We start from the raw sequence: 18,809 nt of genomic DNA on the forward strand, positions 1-18,809 counted from the left end.
GCCCACAAGCAGAAAAATGTGAGATTTTGACCAGCTTCGGCCCATCTGAAGCTGATACAGGCTCGTCTTATCTTGAGCCCAAGCAGAGTAGTCCACACAGCAGAAGAATCAGCGGTATGTGCCACATTCTTAACTTTATTTCCACTCTATGCTGAGAGAATACAAACATGCATCTTGCCTCTGTGAGAGCAGAGAAGCAACCGTCTCTCTAACAAAGAAACCGAGAGAACACTGAAAAACAGGAAACCAGTGTACGTCGCATCCGGTCTCCCATTTCCCGTGGGAATCCAACAGTAACTTGGACTGTGGAATGCAAAACAATGTCTTGTGACTGCAGTTGCTGTGCAGTGAGGGAAATAGAAACCAACAGGAACAAAGCCAAAGGCCTTCATCTCCATATTACACTCAGTGTTCAGGGATAGACTGCCTCTGACGTTGGAGGTTCTGTTAGCCAAGAACTAGGCTAGAAATTTAAGCTAATGAAATCCAGATTAGATTCTCAATGTTTCACACCCACCATTGCCTCTTGCACTAGAAACAAGAGGCACCCCACCTCCCATGTGGAGATTAAAGAGGGTGTTGTAGGGCATGACAAAGGCATTGGTATAAAATATGGCAAAGCACAACGATAAGATTTGGAAAAGTTTTTGAAAATATAGTATTTGTTAATAGGCGGTTCCTGGGTTAATAACTCTTCATTGCTGTAAACACCTGTAAACCCTGTAACACCATCTCCTAAACTACCTGCGTACTGCAGACAACCCTCAAAATATTATTCGTTTGTTTAATTTTTCATCACTTCAACCTGAGCCACCCCAGAGCAGCACCAGGAGATTTTCTTCTGAAATTTTCTTCTGAAATCCAGCCAAAATTTCCATCTTTGCAAATTGATGGTCATGGGCCAGGAGTCTGCTTCACCTACTGAACAGCAGCCTGAAGGGGGAGAAAGCAGAATAACTCCACCTGCAGCTGCTCAGCCCTTCAGGAACAGGAGGAGAAGGCACTGATGAGAACCAGCTGGCTTCAGCCTTCTTCAGCAGAGCTTCCAGCAGCACACAGAGGCAGGAAACAATGCCTGTGGTTCCTGGTCCCACCTTGCTGCTTCCTGCTCTCCATCTGGACTGTTGGATCTGCGATCGCCTGGGTTCCCTGACCTCTGGACTGTCTGACTTTGCACGTGGATTCTGCTCTCAGGCAAGTGTTTCTCAGAGATTCCTTTTATTTTATTTATAATTTTCAGGTTTATACATTTCAATCATTTTACAGTCATTTTAACACTTCAAAACTTGACTTCCTTCACCCTCTTTCTGCGGTTCCTTGAATTTATTTTTAATATTTTCTGCATATCCATATTAACTTAATTTGTTCATTTATTCTTCTACTTTAAATATATACTCTTATGAAACTGCAGGCTATTACAATAATCCTGCCAGTGTTCTTATCTGTTCACAGTTTATCTGTAAATATTCATTCCAGTAGCACCTCAAAGACCAACTAAGTTAGTTCTTGGTATGAGCTTTCGTGTGCATGCACACTTTTTCAGATACACACTGTGTTTTTTTTGTTTTGACTATGGCAGACCAACACGGCTACCTATCTGTAACTGTAAGTATTCAATAAACCATTTCCATTCTTTTATAAAAGTTTTGTTATCTTGATTTCTTATTTTTCCAGTAAGTTTTGCCATTTCTGCATATTCCGTAAGTTTTTGTATCCATTCTTCTTTTGCTGTGTTTCCATTTTTGGGCAAGTAACATTCTTGCCACTGTAGTAGCATACATGAATAAGTTTCTGTACAATTTGGATAGTTCTGTCCCTGCAATTCCTGAAAGGAAAGCTTCAGGGTTTTTTTTTTCAATGTACTTTTTATTAAAGATTTCTTGGTTTACAAAAGTATGTGCAATGTCTCTTTTTTTCAAGTTACATTTCCTACAGGTCAGTTTCATTTGTTGAGACATTAGTGTTACATTAGGAAGAAAGGGTGGGAGGGGGAGGGGACCATGGTGGGGCTTTTGTTTTTTTTTACATTCCTCGGAGATTCCTAACCCCTGCTTGCTCAGCAACAGAACTCAGAGGGGGATGTAACATCGATTAGCATGTGCAAATGTGCAAATGTGCTGCTTTGGGGTAGATTCCAATGTTATTGTATGTATTTAATGTATGTGTTATTGTATGTATTTAATGTATGTGAGAGAATTCCCCCCCCCCCTCCATTTCTCGTAGTACTTTAACTCAGGGCCATCCACTGAAGTTCAGGGCCATCCAGACAAAAGGAAGCAATTCTTCACACAGCACACAGTCTATGGAACTCACTCCCACAAGATGGCCAACAACTTGGACTGCCTTAAAAGACAATTGGGCCTATCAATGAAGGCATTAATATATCTGAATACAAACTGCTATGGCTCACAAGTGGAGAGGGTGCTATCATCCTTGTGGGGTTCCCATAGGCACCTGAGTGGCCGCTGTGAGGATGCTGGACTAGATGGGTGTTTGGTCTCATCCAGCAAGGCTATGCCTTTTAAGGGTTTAGTAAAGCCCCAGAAGGAGCGGGGTGGCGCTGTGGGTTAAAGCCTCAGCGCCTAGGACTTGCCGATCGAAAGGTCGGCGGTTCGAATCCCTGCGGCGGGGTGCGCTCCCGCTGCTCGGTCCCAGCGCCTGCCAACCTAGCAGTTCGAAAGCACCTCCGGGTGCAAGTAGATAAATAGGGACCGCTTACCAGCGGGAAGGTAAACGGCGTTTCCGTGTGCGGCTCTGGCTCACCAGAGCAGCGATGTCACGCTGGCCATGTGACCCGGAAGTGTCTCCGGACAGCGCTGGCCCCTGGCCTCTTGAGTGAGATGGGCGCACAACCCCAAAGTCTGGCAAGACTGGCCCGTACGGGCAGGGGTACCTTTACCTTTACCTTAAAGCCCCAGAATAAGACAAATGGAAGAATTTCTTCAAACACCTAATCAGCCACAAGATGGCATTGTTGACTGCTACTACAGGATATTAGATTAGAAGAAGACTTGGAAAATGGTTAAAAGATCAAAATAAGGTTGGTTAAAATGTAGCTTCTAGGTTCACCTGCACAGTAATTCTGAGTATTAGATGTTGATACACTAGGACTGCATTCACATGGCAGTTTATTGTGTTTCCCCACCATTTCACTACCTGTGAATGCTTATATCTGAGCATTCACACAAAATCAAAGCCAGAAATCTTGCAGGATGTAGTGGAAGCTAAATGCTCAGTTCTGTGTTAGTTGCTTCCATTAAGAAATTTGTTCGCAACTCCATTAACCCAGGAGATCATCATAATAAGGTGATGAAATTTGGGGTGGTATCCTGGCATACAGTTCTTTCCTGCTGTTTTCATGGGGGAACAGAAGCATGCAGGTGTATGTTGTTGATGTATGTTGTTGTGTGAATGAAATCTAGCACACTTGAAGGTATATTTGCCTGAAAGCCACAGTTCTACTATGCAGCAGGTACTGCAGTGTGAAAAGAATGATAGAAATCAGGACAGAAGTGCTAGAATTCTGAACAGGAAAACGAGTGTAATGCACCCCATGACTCAATGCACCCACCATCACCCTGCTTATAAACCTCCCTGGAGCCTCCATCTGCCCACTGTCAGACTGAGCAGTCACACAAGTCTCCTGGTCACTCTCTGTCCCATTGTGGGGAGCAGCACTATATTTAAATAACAGCAATCAATTCTACATTTGCATCTATACATATAAATTGGCAGCTGCAGATGCCATAGAAGTCTCTGTCCTCATTTGTCCTGGTGATGAATTTCCTGCGCAGTGCAGAAGAGGACACCCTGACCAGGGTCACCATCGCTTCCTGTTTGAGAAAAGCAATCAACTCAGCAGATTGTTTGCCCAAGGAAGGGCTGCAGCTCAGGGCTAGAGTGTCTGCCTTTCATGCAGAAGGTCCCCGGTTCAATCCCTGGCATGTACAGGCTGGGCCTGGAGACACTCCCTGCTTGAAGTCCTGAAGGGCTGCAGCCAGTCAGTGTAGACAATGCACCTGACTCGGCATGAAGGCAGTTTCCTGTTATTCTGAGGAAAGAGAGAGGCTGGATCAAAGCTAGATAACGTTTTCCACTGAAACCTTTTGGCAGGATATGCCATAGCCTGTTCTGCTGCATGCCAGCTATGCTGTCGCATCATTCTATGGAATGACTCTCTCACCACAGATACTATCTCTTCCCTGCCCAGAGGGAAGACATAAAGGAAAGTGAGGGGCAGTGACTCCCCACCCCCACTGCAGCTCTGAAAATCTGGCAACTTCTTGGGGCATCTTGCTACGATTTCTAGCTAGGAATGCAACCTTGCTGATCAATTTGACTAAAAATCATTACAATTGCTTTTTTAAAATGTTAGTCATTCGTTACGCAAAAAGGTCTCTTAAGTGACACACAGCACATTTAAGAGCATGTACCAAAGTAAAAGATGCATTACAATTAAGCACGCATTTTGGCTTTTCCCCAAGCCTTCCTTATTGTGGAAGTTCCTCCACCATCCCCCTCACTGCCTCTACTGGCGCCTCTTCCCTAGGAGGTCTGTCACCTTGCTGAACAGCTCTAAGCCTTGAGGAACCTCTTTGTGCAGCCAAAATCTGCTTCCCTGGAATTTCTACCCATCACTTTGACATAAGAGCACAAAAAGATCCTGCTGGATGAAGCCAATGGCCCACGTAGTCCAGCATCCTGTTCTCACAGCAGCCAGCCAGATGCTGGTAGGAAACCCTGAGCACAAGAACAGGTTTCCCCTGCAGTTTCCAGCAATGAGAATTAAGAAGCTTTATTGCTTTTGACTGTGAAGGCAGAACATAGCCATCGTGGCTGGCAGTGATTTACTGGTTCTAGTCCTGCCCTCCAGAACAATAGCGATCATATCTGTTCCATCAACTGCATGACATCCCTTCAGATATTCATTCCGCTTGCGCAACAACAGACCTAAGACAACGTAGGTGATGGTGCCTGCATGTCCATCAAGCAAAACAGGAAACTGTCTTATTCATTAACTGCCTTTATATTCTACATTTTCCTCCAAGGAGCTCAAGGTGACATAGTTCTCCTCTTCATTTAATCCTCACAATAGCTCTGAGAGGTAGGTTAGGCAGAGAGGTGGTGACTGGCTCAAGGTCATCCAGTGAGCTTCATGGCTGAGTCAGAATTCGAACCCTGGTCTCCCACATCCTAGTCTGAAGCTGTAACCACTATCCTACTCTGGCTCTCAACTGCCTACACTAACTGGCAGTGGATCTCTACAGGCACAGCTGCAGGTCTTTTACATCACCTGCAGGGGATGGGTGTTGAAATTAGATTCATTTTGCATTAAAATATGAGCTTGTCTAACTCACATTTCCCTAAACAATGTGTGAACCAAACCAGGCCTGCTGATCGGAGTCTGCACTTCTCTGAATTTTACAGGGCTGTTCTCCAGTCAAGTGACGCGTACAAAAATGCATCTGCTAGGCAAAGTGTACATTTAAAACATGGGTGTTAGTGAAACTAACATACCAAAATGCATTGGATTGGGGGAAATGTAAATATTAGGCAAAATTGTGCATATTCATCAAAATTGCACACCAATGTGTTGAGAAATTTGCACCCAAATGCAGATGAATTTTCATGAAGACTCCCCCCCCCCCCAAGAAAAAGACTGCAAACTGATGTGAAAATCTGGAGAACTGAATTAGAGGTTGGAAAAATGAGAAACTGAGAGGAACAGCTTTTGGGCTGTCAGCAGCTTTTGGGTTATCAGTAGCTCAATGATAGAGCATCTGCTTTGCATACAGAAGGTCCCAGATTCAATCCCTGGCATCTTCAGGTAAGGTTAGGAATGTTCCCTGGAGAGCTGCTTCCAGTCAGTGTGGACAATACTGAGCTAGATAGACCTGTGTTCCTAAATGCAAACATTTATTTTTTTAAAACCAGCTGTGTTTTCCTGGACACAGGCGAAGGCTACAGCACCTAACAACCGACTCCTCCAGGTCTACGACTGCTATGAGTAGGCCTTAAGTCAGGAATTTAGCCTCTCCCAGGCACCTGTTCTGAGCAAGCGGGCGGGGCGTCACCTTGTCGGCATCAGGTAACACCCACCGATCAGCTTTCCCTGGCTCCATCCTTGGCTTGCGAGGGAATGTGAGGCTCGGCCAGGAAACACACAGCAAAGCGCCAGCCACAGGAGCAGGTGCTTTCCTAGCTGCCGCCTTCCTTCGCTGCCTGCCCCAGCTAAGATGGGGGCAAAGCACTTGTTCTCCTCAATCTTCCGGAAAGGTGCCTCCCCCCTACGCATGAGCCGGAAATACCAGCCGGTGGGCAGCAAAGAACCAGAAGAGGAGGTAAAGTGGTGGCGGGGAATGTGTGTTGTTGCTCGGGAATGTCACTGCCTTGGAACAATGTCTCTCCTGAACAAGCCCTCTAGCTCCGCTTGCAGAGGGTGGGCTGTCACTCTGGCAGCTGCCTCTCCAGATACGAAATGGTTATCAAGTGCTGTTAAGTGGTGGTCCTAACTTTTGGAATCCCTTGCCCCTCTTTTCTCTTTTTTAAAAAGCTTAAAAACCTTTTATTCCTTTTCCTTTTCTTTCCTTTTTTACAGTGGTACCTCGGGTTACATACACTTCAGGTTATAGACTCCGCTAACCCAGAAATAGTGCTTCAGGTTAAGAACTTTGCTTCAGGATAAGAACAGAAATTGTGCTCCAGCGGCATGGCGGCAGTAGGAGGCCCCATTAGCTAAAGTGGTGCTTCAGGTTAAGAACAGTTTCAGGTTAAGAACAGACCTCTGGAACGAATTAAGTACTTAACCCGAGGTACCACTGTACTTTGCTGGTTGCACTTTGCTGGTCACTGAGGACACTGCTCCCCATCTTACAGAGCAAGCTGCTCTGTACAGAGCCAGACCCATGGGTTCAAATAGCTCAGTACTGTCAGCACTGACTTGCAGCAGCTCTCCAGGATTTTAGGCAGGGATCTCTCCAAGCCCTACATGAAGATGTCAGGGATTGAACCTGGGACCTTCTGCATGCAAAGCAGATGCTCCACCACTGAGCTACGGCTCTTTCCCATTTTTCACATAGCCAGAGGTGTCTATACATGCTTATTATTTATTGAGTGATAATAGTTGCCCAATACAAAAATCAGTTTCCAAAAATCAGGTGGCTTAAAAAGAGGATAAAAACACAGAGGCTGGGGTGGGGGGGAGAAAAGGTTGTATCCAATTTCAAGGGTTGTATTATGCTCAGAGTAGACCCACTGACATTAATGGCCATGGTCATATGCACACCTGTGCCATAGGATTTGTGCTCAGAGACCTTTATCCACCTTGAAAAATGCTTCTGTGGACTTTCCAAGTTTCCTTGCAGACATAGCTCAAGGGGTGGCTATTCCTGCCTTCCTTTCCTGCTTTCTTGCATTGTGCAAAGCGTCAGTCATATTTTTTTAAACAAGCACTTATTTATTTAACTCTTGCATAGCACTTTCAAGTGTTTAAGGTGCTTCACACCTTTGCTAACTGGAATCAATGGGAATTGATCAGCAAAGTGTGCTGCAATGTAAATCAGTATCTCGACCTATATTGCAGGTGGGGGGATTGGGACTGAGAAATCGGAAAGGGTGGGTCAGGGGAGAGAGAGATTTGCCTTAAGGCCTCCTTGGGAGTTCATGGCCAAGGTGAGATTCAAACTGGACACTTCCCAATTCTCAACTCAGTCTCTTACCTGCTACATTACAACATTTGGCCACATACACACCACTCATTTAAAGCATATGATCTCCCCCCAAAAAAGAATTCTGAGAACTGTGATTTACTAAGAGTGCTGGGAACTGTTCCCCTGTGTAGCGTATACTACAGTTCCCAAGATTCTTTGGGCGAAGTGGTGTGCTTTAAATGTATGTTCAGCTTGATCAATCTGCCTCCCACCAGACACTTTACGGATAAGAGCCAAGGGCACTTGAAGATTCTGCACTTCTGCTCAATTCTCCAATGAAGGGTTAATCCCTGATCTCAGCCTCCCCTCTCCCAGCTGCAGTTCATTGTATTCCTTTCCCTTGCAATAGCCTGACCTGGCCTGGATCGCGCAGGAGGGTGTGCTAGAAGTAACAGTTTATGCTTCTTAAGAATGCTTAATCTCCCAGTGGATCTGACAGAACAGCTTTTACAGAACAAACACCTTCACCCGTATTTTCTATCACAGCAGGCAGTTGAAGGGACACTTGGAACAGGAGTGTTGTGCTAGCATTGGAACTCTTCCTCCCTCGGCTCAGTTATTGAAAGTCTAGGAACCTGGGAGAAGAAGGGTGCTGAAAATTGAAGGAATCTACTATTCCTCTTATTATTTTAACTGGGGAATCCATTTCTTTGGGGATGCCTGCTTAAAGGCCTCAAAGCAACTATTGACAAGAAGTGCAAAGCAAGCAGAGCCACCAAGAAAACACAACAAAACAATGTACAAGCAACAGCACCCAGCCACCCAGTGGTCCATCACGGCATTAGATATCCCTATTGATTTTTGTCTTCTTATTGCTCTTTTAATTTCTTAGGCTGTATTTCATTGCGCCACGATTTAAATTCCGTGGAATGCAAATCATAATGCGATAAAATGCAATCCAAGAAGTAAAAGGAGCAATAAAAAGGCAATTAAGAATCCTGCAGCATCCAGTACAGCCCATTAAATTTGTTACAACAGGCAGAAAAATAATTAAGCAGGTCCACCAAGACCTTCAGCAATTTTCAAGTGGTCTTTGGGAAACCAGTTGGGAACCGCTCACCCAAGGCATGTGCAATCGTGCTAACAACAAAATACGGACAGTGTGTCACCTGAGACAGGTACCAGAAATTAAAAGCTTCCCCTTGCCAAACCATCATGTTTTTTTTTTTTTTAAATAACTCTCTCTTGGGACTGCATGGGATGTTAAATGTATCTGTGCATCTATCATGCAGGGGTTCTTTGAATGCAAATTGCATCAGCTGGGGGAACCACTGACTGGTTTGGAGCCAGAATGGCAGGATTTAAATCTTTTCCCCTCTGCAGTTTAGTGGAAGATTCCATCCCAAAACAAACAACAGATTCAGATGATATATCCACCCCACCTCACCCGAAGCACAGGAGGAAATGGCCAAATCCCCATTCCATGCCTGCCCTGATCCTGTTAATGATCACCTACACAGAGAATGTGTGGTTTGCAATTTTTTAAAAAAGGTCTGCGCACTAGATGAAAAGATGCATTTCATGTCACATCAAATTTGACCCTTATGTCAAGCTCCCAGGATCCCTCTAGGTTTCTCATCTGCCTTGGGAATGTCCAGGCTCGTCACCTGGTCCCCGTTGTTGAGATGCAAAGTCCAGTCAGTGACCACTAACTGCTGGAACAGAACTTGGGATGCTTGTATTTGCAAGGCCGCATGATGCAGTCTCAGGAGAGTTTCTCTCTAAAACACACACACACAGCCTCAGTCTTGCCATCTTTAAAATGGGAATAGGGACCAAACTCACAGGCTGTGGAAACAAAGTGAAGATGGTAAAGAAGTGTTCGCATTCTTCGTAAATTATTAGGATGAGACCAGCCTGTGTGCTCACTCAGTCACAAGGATAAAGCAGTCAATGGCTACTAGCCACAATGGCTTTTTTTCTACCTCCATGGCTGGTGGCAATATGTCTCTGGGTGCCAACTGCTGAGAATTGCAGGTGGGGGAGAGTTGCTGTGGCGCTTAGATCCTGCTTGCGGGCTTTCCATGGTTGGTCACTGTGAGAAAAAGGCTGAGAGTGCTGAAAAACAGCAGAGCTTGGGCAAACAATGTACCACATATGTGCTGAATTAATGATGCATAATCTCCAAAAGTATGTGGATGGGCATGTTGCGTTCATTTCCTTGCTTTTGGTATGCATTCTCACAAAGTTACTAGTCCATGCCATTTTCTAAAATCCTCTTTCTCTATAATACTTCAGATATAGGTTTGTGACAGCCATGGCCATATACCATGTTGTATCCTTAAAATTTTAGGAGGGCTTTTTTCTAGATGTTGTTATTGTATGATTGTTTGTAAACCCCAGTTCTCTGTGTTCTTTCATTTTGTTTTACATAAACTGAATAGAAATTCAGGTGCAGATTTGGAATATGTTGTTCTGCTTTTTCATAGGCTTCCCAGTTGCTTAAATCAGATATTTTGGCATGGAGCTCTGGAGGTGGAGCCTTCTGGGTCAGGACGAGAGCTCAGAACAAAAGCTGTCTATCACCCTCCCCTCAAAAGTTTTGAGAGGGAGCAAAAATTGATATTCCCTCTTTTTCTTTTTGATAACAGTCTGCAATGAAAGAAAGAAAAAAATATATGTTCAGGGCTACCTACTATAGCAAGGGGAAGGGAGAGGAGCAATGGAAATCACTGTTTCCCACCCAAAGATGAATCAAAGTTGTAAGCATCTCCATTGGTCCTGAGAATCCATCAAGGAAACGCCCATGAATATCCAAACTATGAGGACTAGAGACTTGCTTTTCAAGACAAACAAGCCAAAGTTCCTGAGATCCTCCAGAATCCTGATTCCTGCACACTGCGCCCAATTTTTCTGCTTGCATGGGAGGCTCATGGCAGGCTAGAATAAACACAGCTGTTCCCCTGACTTCATTTTCAAACATCTCTTGTTTCATAAGAAACAGTCAGTGCCTACCATGCCTGCCAACTTTGCTAGGGTAAACTAATTATTTTATTTCCTCCAGGCATACCTGTGCTAAGCGTCATGGTTGTTTTATTTTTACTATGTTTAACTTGTCTTTCTTACAAACAAACAAAAAAAGGGCAAAGTCTGGAAAAGGGCATCGGGACCCAGGATTTGAATGCAAACTTGCCAGCTTCCCTGCCTCTGTTTCCTGGTGTTATTAGGTTGCTCTTCTGTCTGCTTGGCTTGCTTTGCCATCAACAATAACTAAGCCACTTATCCTGGAACCACTTCAGAAGAGGTTTAAGGGCAGTGCCTGCCTTGAATCGCCAAATTGCAGGGCAGTAATCCTGTTTCCTTCTCAGAAGATTAGAGCAGGGATGGGTAACCTGTGGCTTGCCAGAGGCTGCTGGACAGCTGTATAAAAACAGCCTGCAGGATCAGGCCAGTGGCCCATCTGGTCCAGCATCCTCTTCTCACAGTGGCCAACCAGATGCTGGTGCGAAACCAGCAAGCTAAACATGAGCACAGCAGCACTCTGCCCTGGTACAGTTCCCAGCAATGGGTACTGAGAGGCACAGGGAAGGGAGAACATACTGTGATTTTATGTTTTAGCTGCCCTGAGACCTGCAGGTAAAAGACAGTACAGTCATACCTCTTGTTACGCTCAGTTCAGGTTACGTCTTTTCAGGTTGCATCCCGTGGCAAGCCGGAAGTAACGGAACGGGTTACTTCTGGGTTTCGCCACTCGTGCATGCGCAGACGCTCAAAATTATGTCACACGCATGCGCAGAAGTGGCGAATCGTGACCCGTGCATGTGCAGACACGGGTTGCGTTCTGCTCATGTTGCGAACGGGGCTCCAGAACGGATCCCGTGCGCAACCAGAGGTACCACTGTATATTATTATTATTATTATTATTATTATTAGCCATTGTAGCTAGTAGTTTTTGATAGCCTTGTCTACCATGAATTTATCCAACCCTCTTTTAAAGTTTGGAAGCCATCACTGCCTCCTACGGCAGTGAGTTCCATTGTTTAACTATGTGCTGTGTGAAGAAGTATTTTCTTCATGGCATTATGGCCAAGACCCAAATTCCATTAAGCCATTCTTTCCAAGACAGGAATAATGTAGCTTTCCAATTTTGAGCCAATGACAATTTTGTGGCTGTTAACAGTAGATGGTAAGTTTTCTGTGGTTTTTAACTTGGCTGCCGTTGTTGTGCTGTTTTGATTGTACATCATCTTGAGACCATTGTGCAGAGGGTAATTAGTAAATTAATGCTCATGATAAACTACCCCTCAATTTCCCTAGGATGGGTGGCAACCAATTGCTCTATAACTATAACTTTCTGCTCCTTGGCATAGAATCTCATAATGCTAGACATCTAATGTTGGAAGATTTGAGACAGACTTTTTAAAAGTAACTTTTCACATAAGTGCATGAAATGTGGAACTCACTGCCACAAGAGGCAGTGATAGTCACCAATTCGGATGGCTTTAAAAGAGGATTAGACAAATTCATAGGGGGAGGGGATGCTAGAAGTGGCTACTAGCAATGATGGCTGTGCTCTGCCTCAACGGTCAGAGGCAGCAATGCTTTTAAATACCAGTTGCTGGAAACTACGGGAGGGGAGAGTTTTCTTGTACTCAAAGCCTGCTTAATGGTTTCCCACAGGCCCCTTAGTGACCATTGAGACAACAGGAAGCTGGACTAGATGGGCCATTGGTCTGATCCAGCAAGCTCCTCATAAGTTTTTAATAATGATATATATATTAATCAAAATTGCCCGGTAGGCAGCAAAGCATTTCAGTCCAGAAATACTAAATAGAGACACTGAGAAGTCTCCTTGGCTGGCTTTCCAAGATTAAAGCTGCTTTCCTCCCCACCCCCAGCAATCCATTTATGTCCTCCATGGGGATGTCTTTTATTTCCTGTTGATAAGGTTGTGCTCTGAAATCTCAAAAGATTTCAGAAATTTCATTGGGAAGCCATTGAAAAGAGACTGGCTTTACAATCCGTGGGCACGCGCCCGTGCGCGCCCCTTCCAGCTATATAAACCACTGGAATTCAGAAGTAGGAAACTTCTTCGCTTATTTGCTTTAGACCTTCCTATAAAGAGTTTTTACTGTGGCACTCAAAGCAATGTGGAAAATCATGTTTTAGTGTCCCTATCCTCTTACTTTCTCTTTTCTTCCTCTTCCCCTTGGTTTTGAAATGTTTTTGTTTCTTCTGTGCTAAGCCTTGTTTCCTTTTTAACATTTTCCTTTAACAGTATCTTAACAGTACAGTAGAAGGGTGAGCAACCTATGACCCTCCGGGTCTTGCTGGACTGCAATTCCCATCGTCCCTGATTATTGGTGGTGGATGATGGGAGTTGTAGTCCAACAATATCCAGAGGGCCACTGGTTTCCTGCTCCCGGTGCAGTGAGTTCTATCTATGAGAGCCAGCGTGGTGTAGTGGTTAAGAGCGGTAGTCACGTAATCTGGGGAACCGGGTTCGCGTCTCCGCTCCTCCACATGCAGCTGCTGGGTGACCTTGGGCTAGTCACACTTCTTTGAAGTCTCTCAGCCCCACTCACCTCACAGAGTGTTTGTTGTGGGGGAGGAAGGGAAAGGAGAATGTTAGCCGCTTTGAGACTCCTGAAGGGGAGTGAAAGGCGGGATATCAAATCCAAACTCTTCTTCTTCTTCTTCTTCTATCACTGTGGCAACAAACCCTCTCCCATATTAGAGCTCTGATGCACTGTGTGTGCCTTTTGCCCTATTTCTTCCCCCTTAATAAGTTCCTGTGTGAGCTAGTTCATTAGAGCAAATGGGGTACTGCCCCTCTAACCTTGCTTGCCTGCCCAGGGATGGCACTGCTTGTCAACTTTCTCCTTCTTAGTCTCAGTTTTGTCCTTGTACAGCTGAGCAGGGAAGCAGACGATGGCGACAAAACCAGAATTAGTCTGTTATGCCCATCATTGGCTCTGACTATACCCACTTTGGGGCTCTCTGCCTTACCAGTCCCAATGAGCCACCACTGTTAGCATGGTCACTTAAACAAGATGAGCAGAACACAGACAGAAAAGTCCTGATAACACATTACTGTATGTGTATGTAATTTGAGGCGAAATGAATGGAGGTTTGGCCTTTCTTAGTTCAAGCCTCATGCATAGCAGGGAGACGTTCCACCAAATACACAGAGGAAAAACTCCCTTCGGAGCCAATCGGGGTACATGCTACCTCAGCAAACATCATGGCACCCTGTCAAGTTGCTAAGCAACACTCTCAGCAACCCACCTCTTAGCTAGTGGCCTTTAACACTAACAGAATTAACTATTAAGTTACAAACTGGATGATCCCTGCTGTTGCACTTCCAGCTAGCAGCATGGAAGGAAGAGCCTTAGACATGCCAGGGATCACTTGATGTTCCAGTCAATAAGGCACATATGTGTGAACCAGGCCTGAGCCCGTTTTCCACCGTCCCTCCACTTAAATTTCTGCTTAAAATGGTTGTAGACAGTCTCATCTCTTCCTCTTTCTTCACCACCCAATGTTTTATTTGCATTATGTAGCCTGAAGAAGAATCTGAACTGAAGTCAGTGGAAGAAGAGAAAGAAGTAACGGCCCTCTCTCCCAAAGAGGCTTGCAAACGCCATGCAGACGAGCTGGCAAAAATGTTACAGGTAAGAGCCATAAACCCACGACAGAGACTTTTGAGAAACACTTCAGAAGAAAGAGGTGCAGGTTAGAGTCATCTTCTTGTCTCTTGTCTTGACATGTGTTCCTGAAATGATCTAATATTCACAATATTTTCACAATGCTGCCTGCCATTGGAAAAGCTGTGATGAGGTTAGAGAGTGTCGGCAAACATACTTAACTGCTCAGGGTAACTGTGTCAGCAAAAGACCTCTGACAAGCCGTTGCTGTTTCAATTGCATCAGAGCATCGAGACAGGTGACTGTTTCTGCAGGAAGGGGGTTGCATGGGAGTCATTGGCCCCATTTATTTATTTTTACAATTGGCATGAATTAACTAGGAAAAGTCAAGGGAGTTGTTGTTATTTACTAGTGGGGAGCACCCAGTGCTATCCGGGAATATGTAGAAACCAGCAAATATAGTATCAATTGTGAGCTTGGACCCATCACTCCAAAAATGGGGAAAGTCCTGTTGCGGTCTGCCATCTTGATTCAAAATGGCGGCCAGCAGCCAAACCTTAACAATGACTGCTGCCTCCACGTATTGAAACTGGCAACAACATCTTTGAGAGTGAACAAACCTACAGAGCAGGCAGGCAGACAGACGGATGGACAGACAAACCACTTTCCAAAATATATGGTAGAGTATTACATTTATATCTCACCTGTCCTTCAAGGAGTTCAAGGTGATATTTGTTAGCTCTCTCATTCCCTACTAGCCACACAATCAAATCCCTAACTGGGTAGATTATGCTGGTATTATGATCCCAGCAACTCCCAGCAGTAAGGGGCTTCCTAGTTATGGAGCAGATGTGTTTGGATATGTCTCTTGTCTCTGAGGGAACCTAAAGAGTGCTGAGGGGTGTGTGTTTGCGTGTGAAACTTTGGAGAGAAAGAGAGAGAAAGTGGTTGGCAGAGGAAGAAGGGAGAAAGAGGGTGCCCTACCCACCGCCATCATGCACTCCCCAATACTGTATATTACCCAAGGGAGCTGTTTTTTTAAAAAACACGCTGTCGTCTCTTCAGGTCGATATACAGAAGGGACTGTCTGAAGTGTCAGTGCTGCACCGAAGGATCAAGCATGGCTGGAATGAATTTGTAATAGATAATACGCAGCCAGTGTGGAAGAAATATCTAGACCAGGTAAAGAACAGGAATGCTAGTGGCAAAGGGTTTTGTGGATCATTGGATAGCGGGGTGTATGTATCCTGTCTCTTTCTCCAGGGTTATGTTGAGTAAGAACATTCAATTTAAAACAAATATGTACATCTGGCATAGGAATGGGTGTGTATACACATACACAATTACTAGGACATTTTCCTGCTCTAGGACATTTTCCTGCTCAAGTTCCCTTCAAATAGTGCAAGATGCTAATCTAACCAGCCCAGACGTTTGATTGACACTTTCTTCAAGACCTTCCATGATTAATGTAGCATGCAGTTCAGCGGAGGCTGGTCCATTAAGGCACTCTGGACACTGCCCCACCAGTCTTGGCCTGCCTTCAGCCAGCCTCCACTTGCCTGCCTCCTGACTTACAGCCAGTCCGGGTTGCTGCCTATTGGACTCCTTCTCTTTAGTCTCAGTATTGCCATAAAAGAACTTAACAGGGAGGAGATGGGGACAAAATTAGTTGGCTCTGCCTGTCTTTGGCTCTGGCACCCCCTCCTGCTGGCCTCCTAGCCCAGGAGAGTGATGGAGCTTAGCTACACTCCCCATTCACTGAGCTCTACCCTAGCCACCCGCCAGCTGCTGTTTCGTGCATCCAGGCACCGTTCCCTGACCCACAAGTCAGTGCCCTTCACCTTTGATGCTCTGGGGACATGCCAGTGATCAGAAAGTGTCTCTAGGGCAGGGACAACAAGCCTTTTCAGCCTGAGGTCTGCATTCTCTTCCAGGAGCTACAGAGCAGTGGTGGGCGGGGCCAGTGGCACAAGTGGGTGGAGCAAAAAAATTTGAAATGTTTACCTTTGTACAATAGGCTAGATTCTATTCACAGGTATGTATCCCCCTCTATTCTTCATACAGACAAGGAAGAAGCATTATCTGAGTTCAGTGGGGTCATTCTAGTCAGTCAAAAGCATTCCAGGAGGGTGCAAAGCCAGTGCAGTGAGGGGTGTGGCCTGTGGAGAGTTCTGAGGGCCAGATAGAGAGAATTGGACAGCCCTATTTCACCCCAGGCTTGAGGTTCCTCAAGCATAAAGTGAAACTGCCTGGATCAAGCAGAGATTATTAGTTCTGGGCATGAATTGTGTGACAACTTTACTCCCACTGTGAATGGCAAAAAACAAACAAACCCTACTTCAGTCAAGGAATTTTTTCCTTCTTCTTTCCTTTTAGTTTAAGAACCCCCTGATCCTTTTGCTGTTGGCCTCTGCTTTAGTAAGTGTGGTCACCAAAGAATACGAAGATGCCGTGAGTATTGCAATGGTACGTTCTTTGGAGTCCTCATTCTTGGAGACATCAGAACTAAGGGACTATTTTCAACTATACTGAATGGAGAGAAGAAAGGGGGGGTCAGGCTTCTAGGGGGTGAAGAGAACCACTCATCAACTGATTTCTCTAGGTGAGGGGTGGGGTACCTTTTGAGGGTGAAGGGTCCCAGTGGAAGACTGTGGGGGCTGCAATCTCCCTCCAAACTTACACCCTTAATAAACACAGTCTCTTTCTCTCAAGCACACAGAGAGAGTTATTGCCCTTAAAATCTTAGTAATTCTGCTCAAGTTTCACATTTTTATTTATTTGTTTTCCATTTGTCTAGTTTCCATGTCATCCTGAAATAAATATCCATTCTCCATTGGCATGTGACATTATACTGTCTTTGTTGACCCACCCCCATTTTTTTTTTTTTAGGCTGTCATCATCGTGGTGACTGTGGCCTTCATCCAGGTATAACCTTTTCTGGTAACTTTTTATAATGTTTTTAGAATGTTGCACTATTTTAGTGTTGTTAGCCACACTGAGCCCGGCTTCGGCTGGGGAGGGCGGGATATGAATAAAATTTATTATTATTATTATTATTATTATTATTATTATTAACTGACCATTTTGGGTTCTCACCCATTCAGACAAAAAACATGCTTCTTTTCTCGCAGGAACACCGCTCTGAGAAATCTCTGGAGGAACTCAACAAGTTAGTCCCGCCAGAGTGTAACTGGTAAGCCTCGTAAAGCATCCACACACTTTAAACCTTTGGTGTAGTGCTAGCCAGATGCCTTCTTCGTGCGTGTATGGAGGCACAAAATGCTTGTGTGCATTTGAGGGGTGATGGTTACAGTTGGAAGGGTGGCAGGAGAACCCCTACCTCTGCCCTAGTTCCCTGCCCCCCACAAACCTGGAGCTGATACTCACACTTCCCATTCACAACTGTGCAGTTTAGCCTTCCCTACTATAGAACAGCCTCCTGCCAACCTAGCAGTTCGAAAGCACGTCAAAGTGCAAGTAGATTAATAGGTACTGCTTCGGCGGGAAGGTAAACAGCATTTCCGTGTGCTGCTCTGGTTTGCCAGAAGCGGCTTAGTCATGCTGGCCATATGACCTGGAAGCTGTACGCCGGCTCCCTCGGCCAATAAAGCGAGATGAGCCCCGCAACCCCAGAGTCGGCCACGACTGGAACTAATGGTCAGGGGTCCCTTTACCTTTTACTATAGAACAGCAGATCAGGGCTTAAGAGGACTGTGTGTGTGTGTGTGTGCGCGCGCTTGCTCAGAGTAAACCTGTGTATTTACAAACGATTAAAATATCCTTTATTTACCTACTGGTCACTTATGCTTTATTTTACCGACCTGAACTGTGTGTGTTGAAATGTTCAGTTCTGGGACTGATGTTCATTTCCTTCTTCACCAGAAGGACAAATACCTGCTCCAGCCTTGCCAAAGCAAATATGTAATACCTTTTATGGTTTAAATTATTATGTCCAGAGAGGTGGCCTATTTGTCTTTCAAGGTCAGAGAACGCTTTGATCATTTCATCCACTTCCCCTTGTTCCTTCCACACCCAGGACACCTTGTAGAAAGAAAGGCAAGTGCTTTTGGTATGATGTTGCGTTCCAAGTCACCAAACGTGATTTTGTCACAGTGGCAGGGAAAGCTTTTTCAACCCAGGGGCTGCCTCAGCAAACTTCTTGGGGCCACATGCCATTGGTGAGTGGAGCCAAAAGCAAAAGTGGGTGGAGCAACAAATGTTTTAACAGATCCGAACAGTCTGCAACTGTATTGGAACTATTTTAAACCATTTTCGTATGTGGAATTGTTTTCAAATGTTTGTGATGACCCACTTCATAACCTAAAGCTATCAAAGTGGCCTACTAGATAAAAAAAAGAATAAAACACAAAAAGACAAGTTTTAAACACTATGAAATCATTTCAGCAAACTCTAAAAACAATAGAAACATATTTGCAAATTCTAAAAACAGCAACACAATATACTACATTATTTTCCTCATTGTCCACTATTTAACATAAGTTACGTAAGTTAT

At 44.8% G+C, this 18,809-nt stretch overlaps 1 protein-coding gene across 1 annotated transcript in view; it reads left to right on the forward strand.

Moving 5' to 3' along the window:
• Nucleotides 1-6,138: 6,138 nt before the first annotated feature.
• Nucleotides 6,139-18,809, forward strand: part of ATP2C2 (ATPase secretory pathway Ca2+ transporting 2) — a 36,104-nt gene continuing 23,433 nt past the window's right edge. The window contains exons 1-6 of the mRNA XM_083752960.1: nt 6,139-6,341; nt 14,213-14,323; nt 15,362-15,478; nt 16,673-16,762; nt 17,186-17,221; nt 17,428-17,489. Of these exons, the coding sequence (XP_083609086.1) occupies nt 6,237-6,341; nt 14,213-14,323; nt 15,362-15,478; nt 16,673-16,762; nt 17,186-17,221; nt 17,428-17,489 (521 nt within the window). The 5' untranslated portion in view covers nt 6,139-6,236. The remainder of the gene's footprint in view (nt 6,342-14,212; nt 14,324-15,361; nt 15,479-16,672; nt 16,763-17,185; nt 17,222-17,427; nt 17,490-18,809) is intronic.

This window comes from Podarcis gaigeae, assembly GCF_964106915.1.
Source record: "Podarcis gaigeae genome assembly, chromosome: 8".
NCBI lineage: Eukaryota > Metazoa > Chordata > Lepidosauria > Squamata > Lacertidae > Podarcis > Podarcis gaigeae.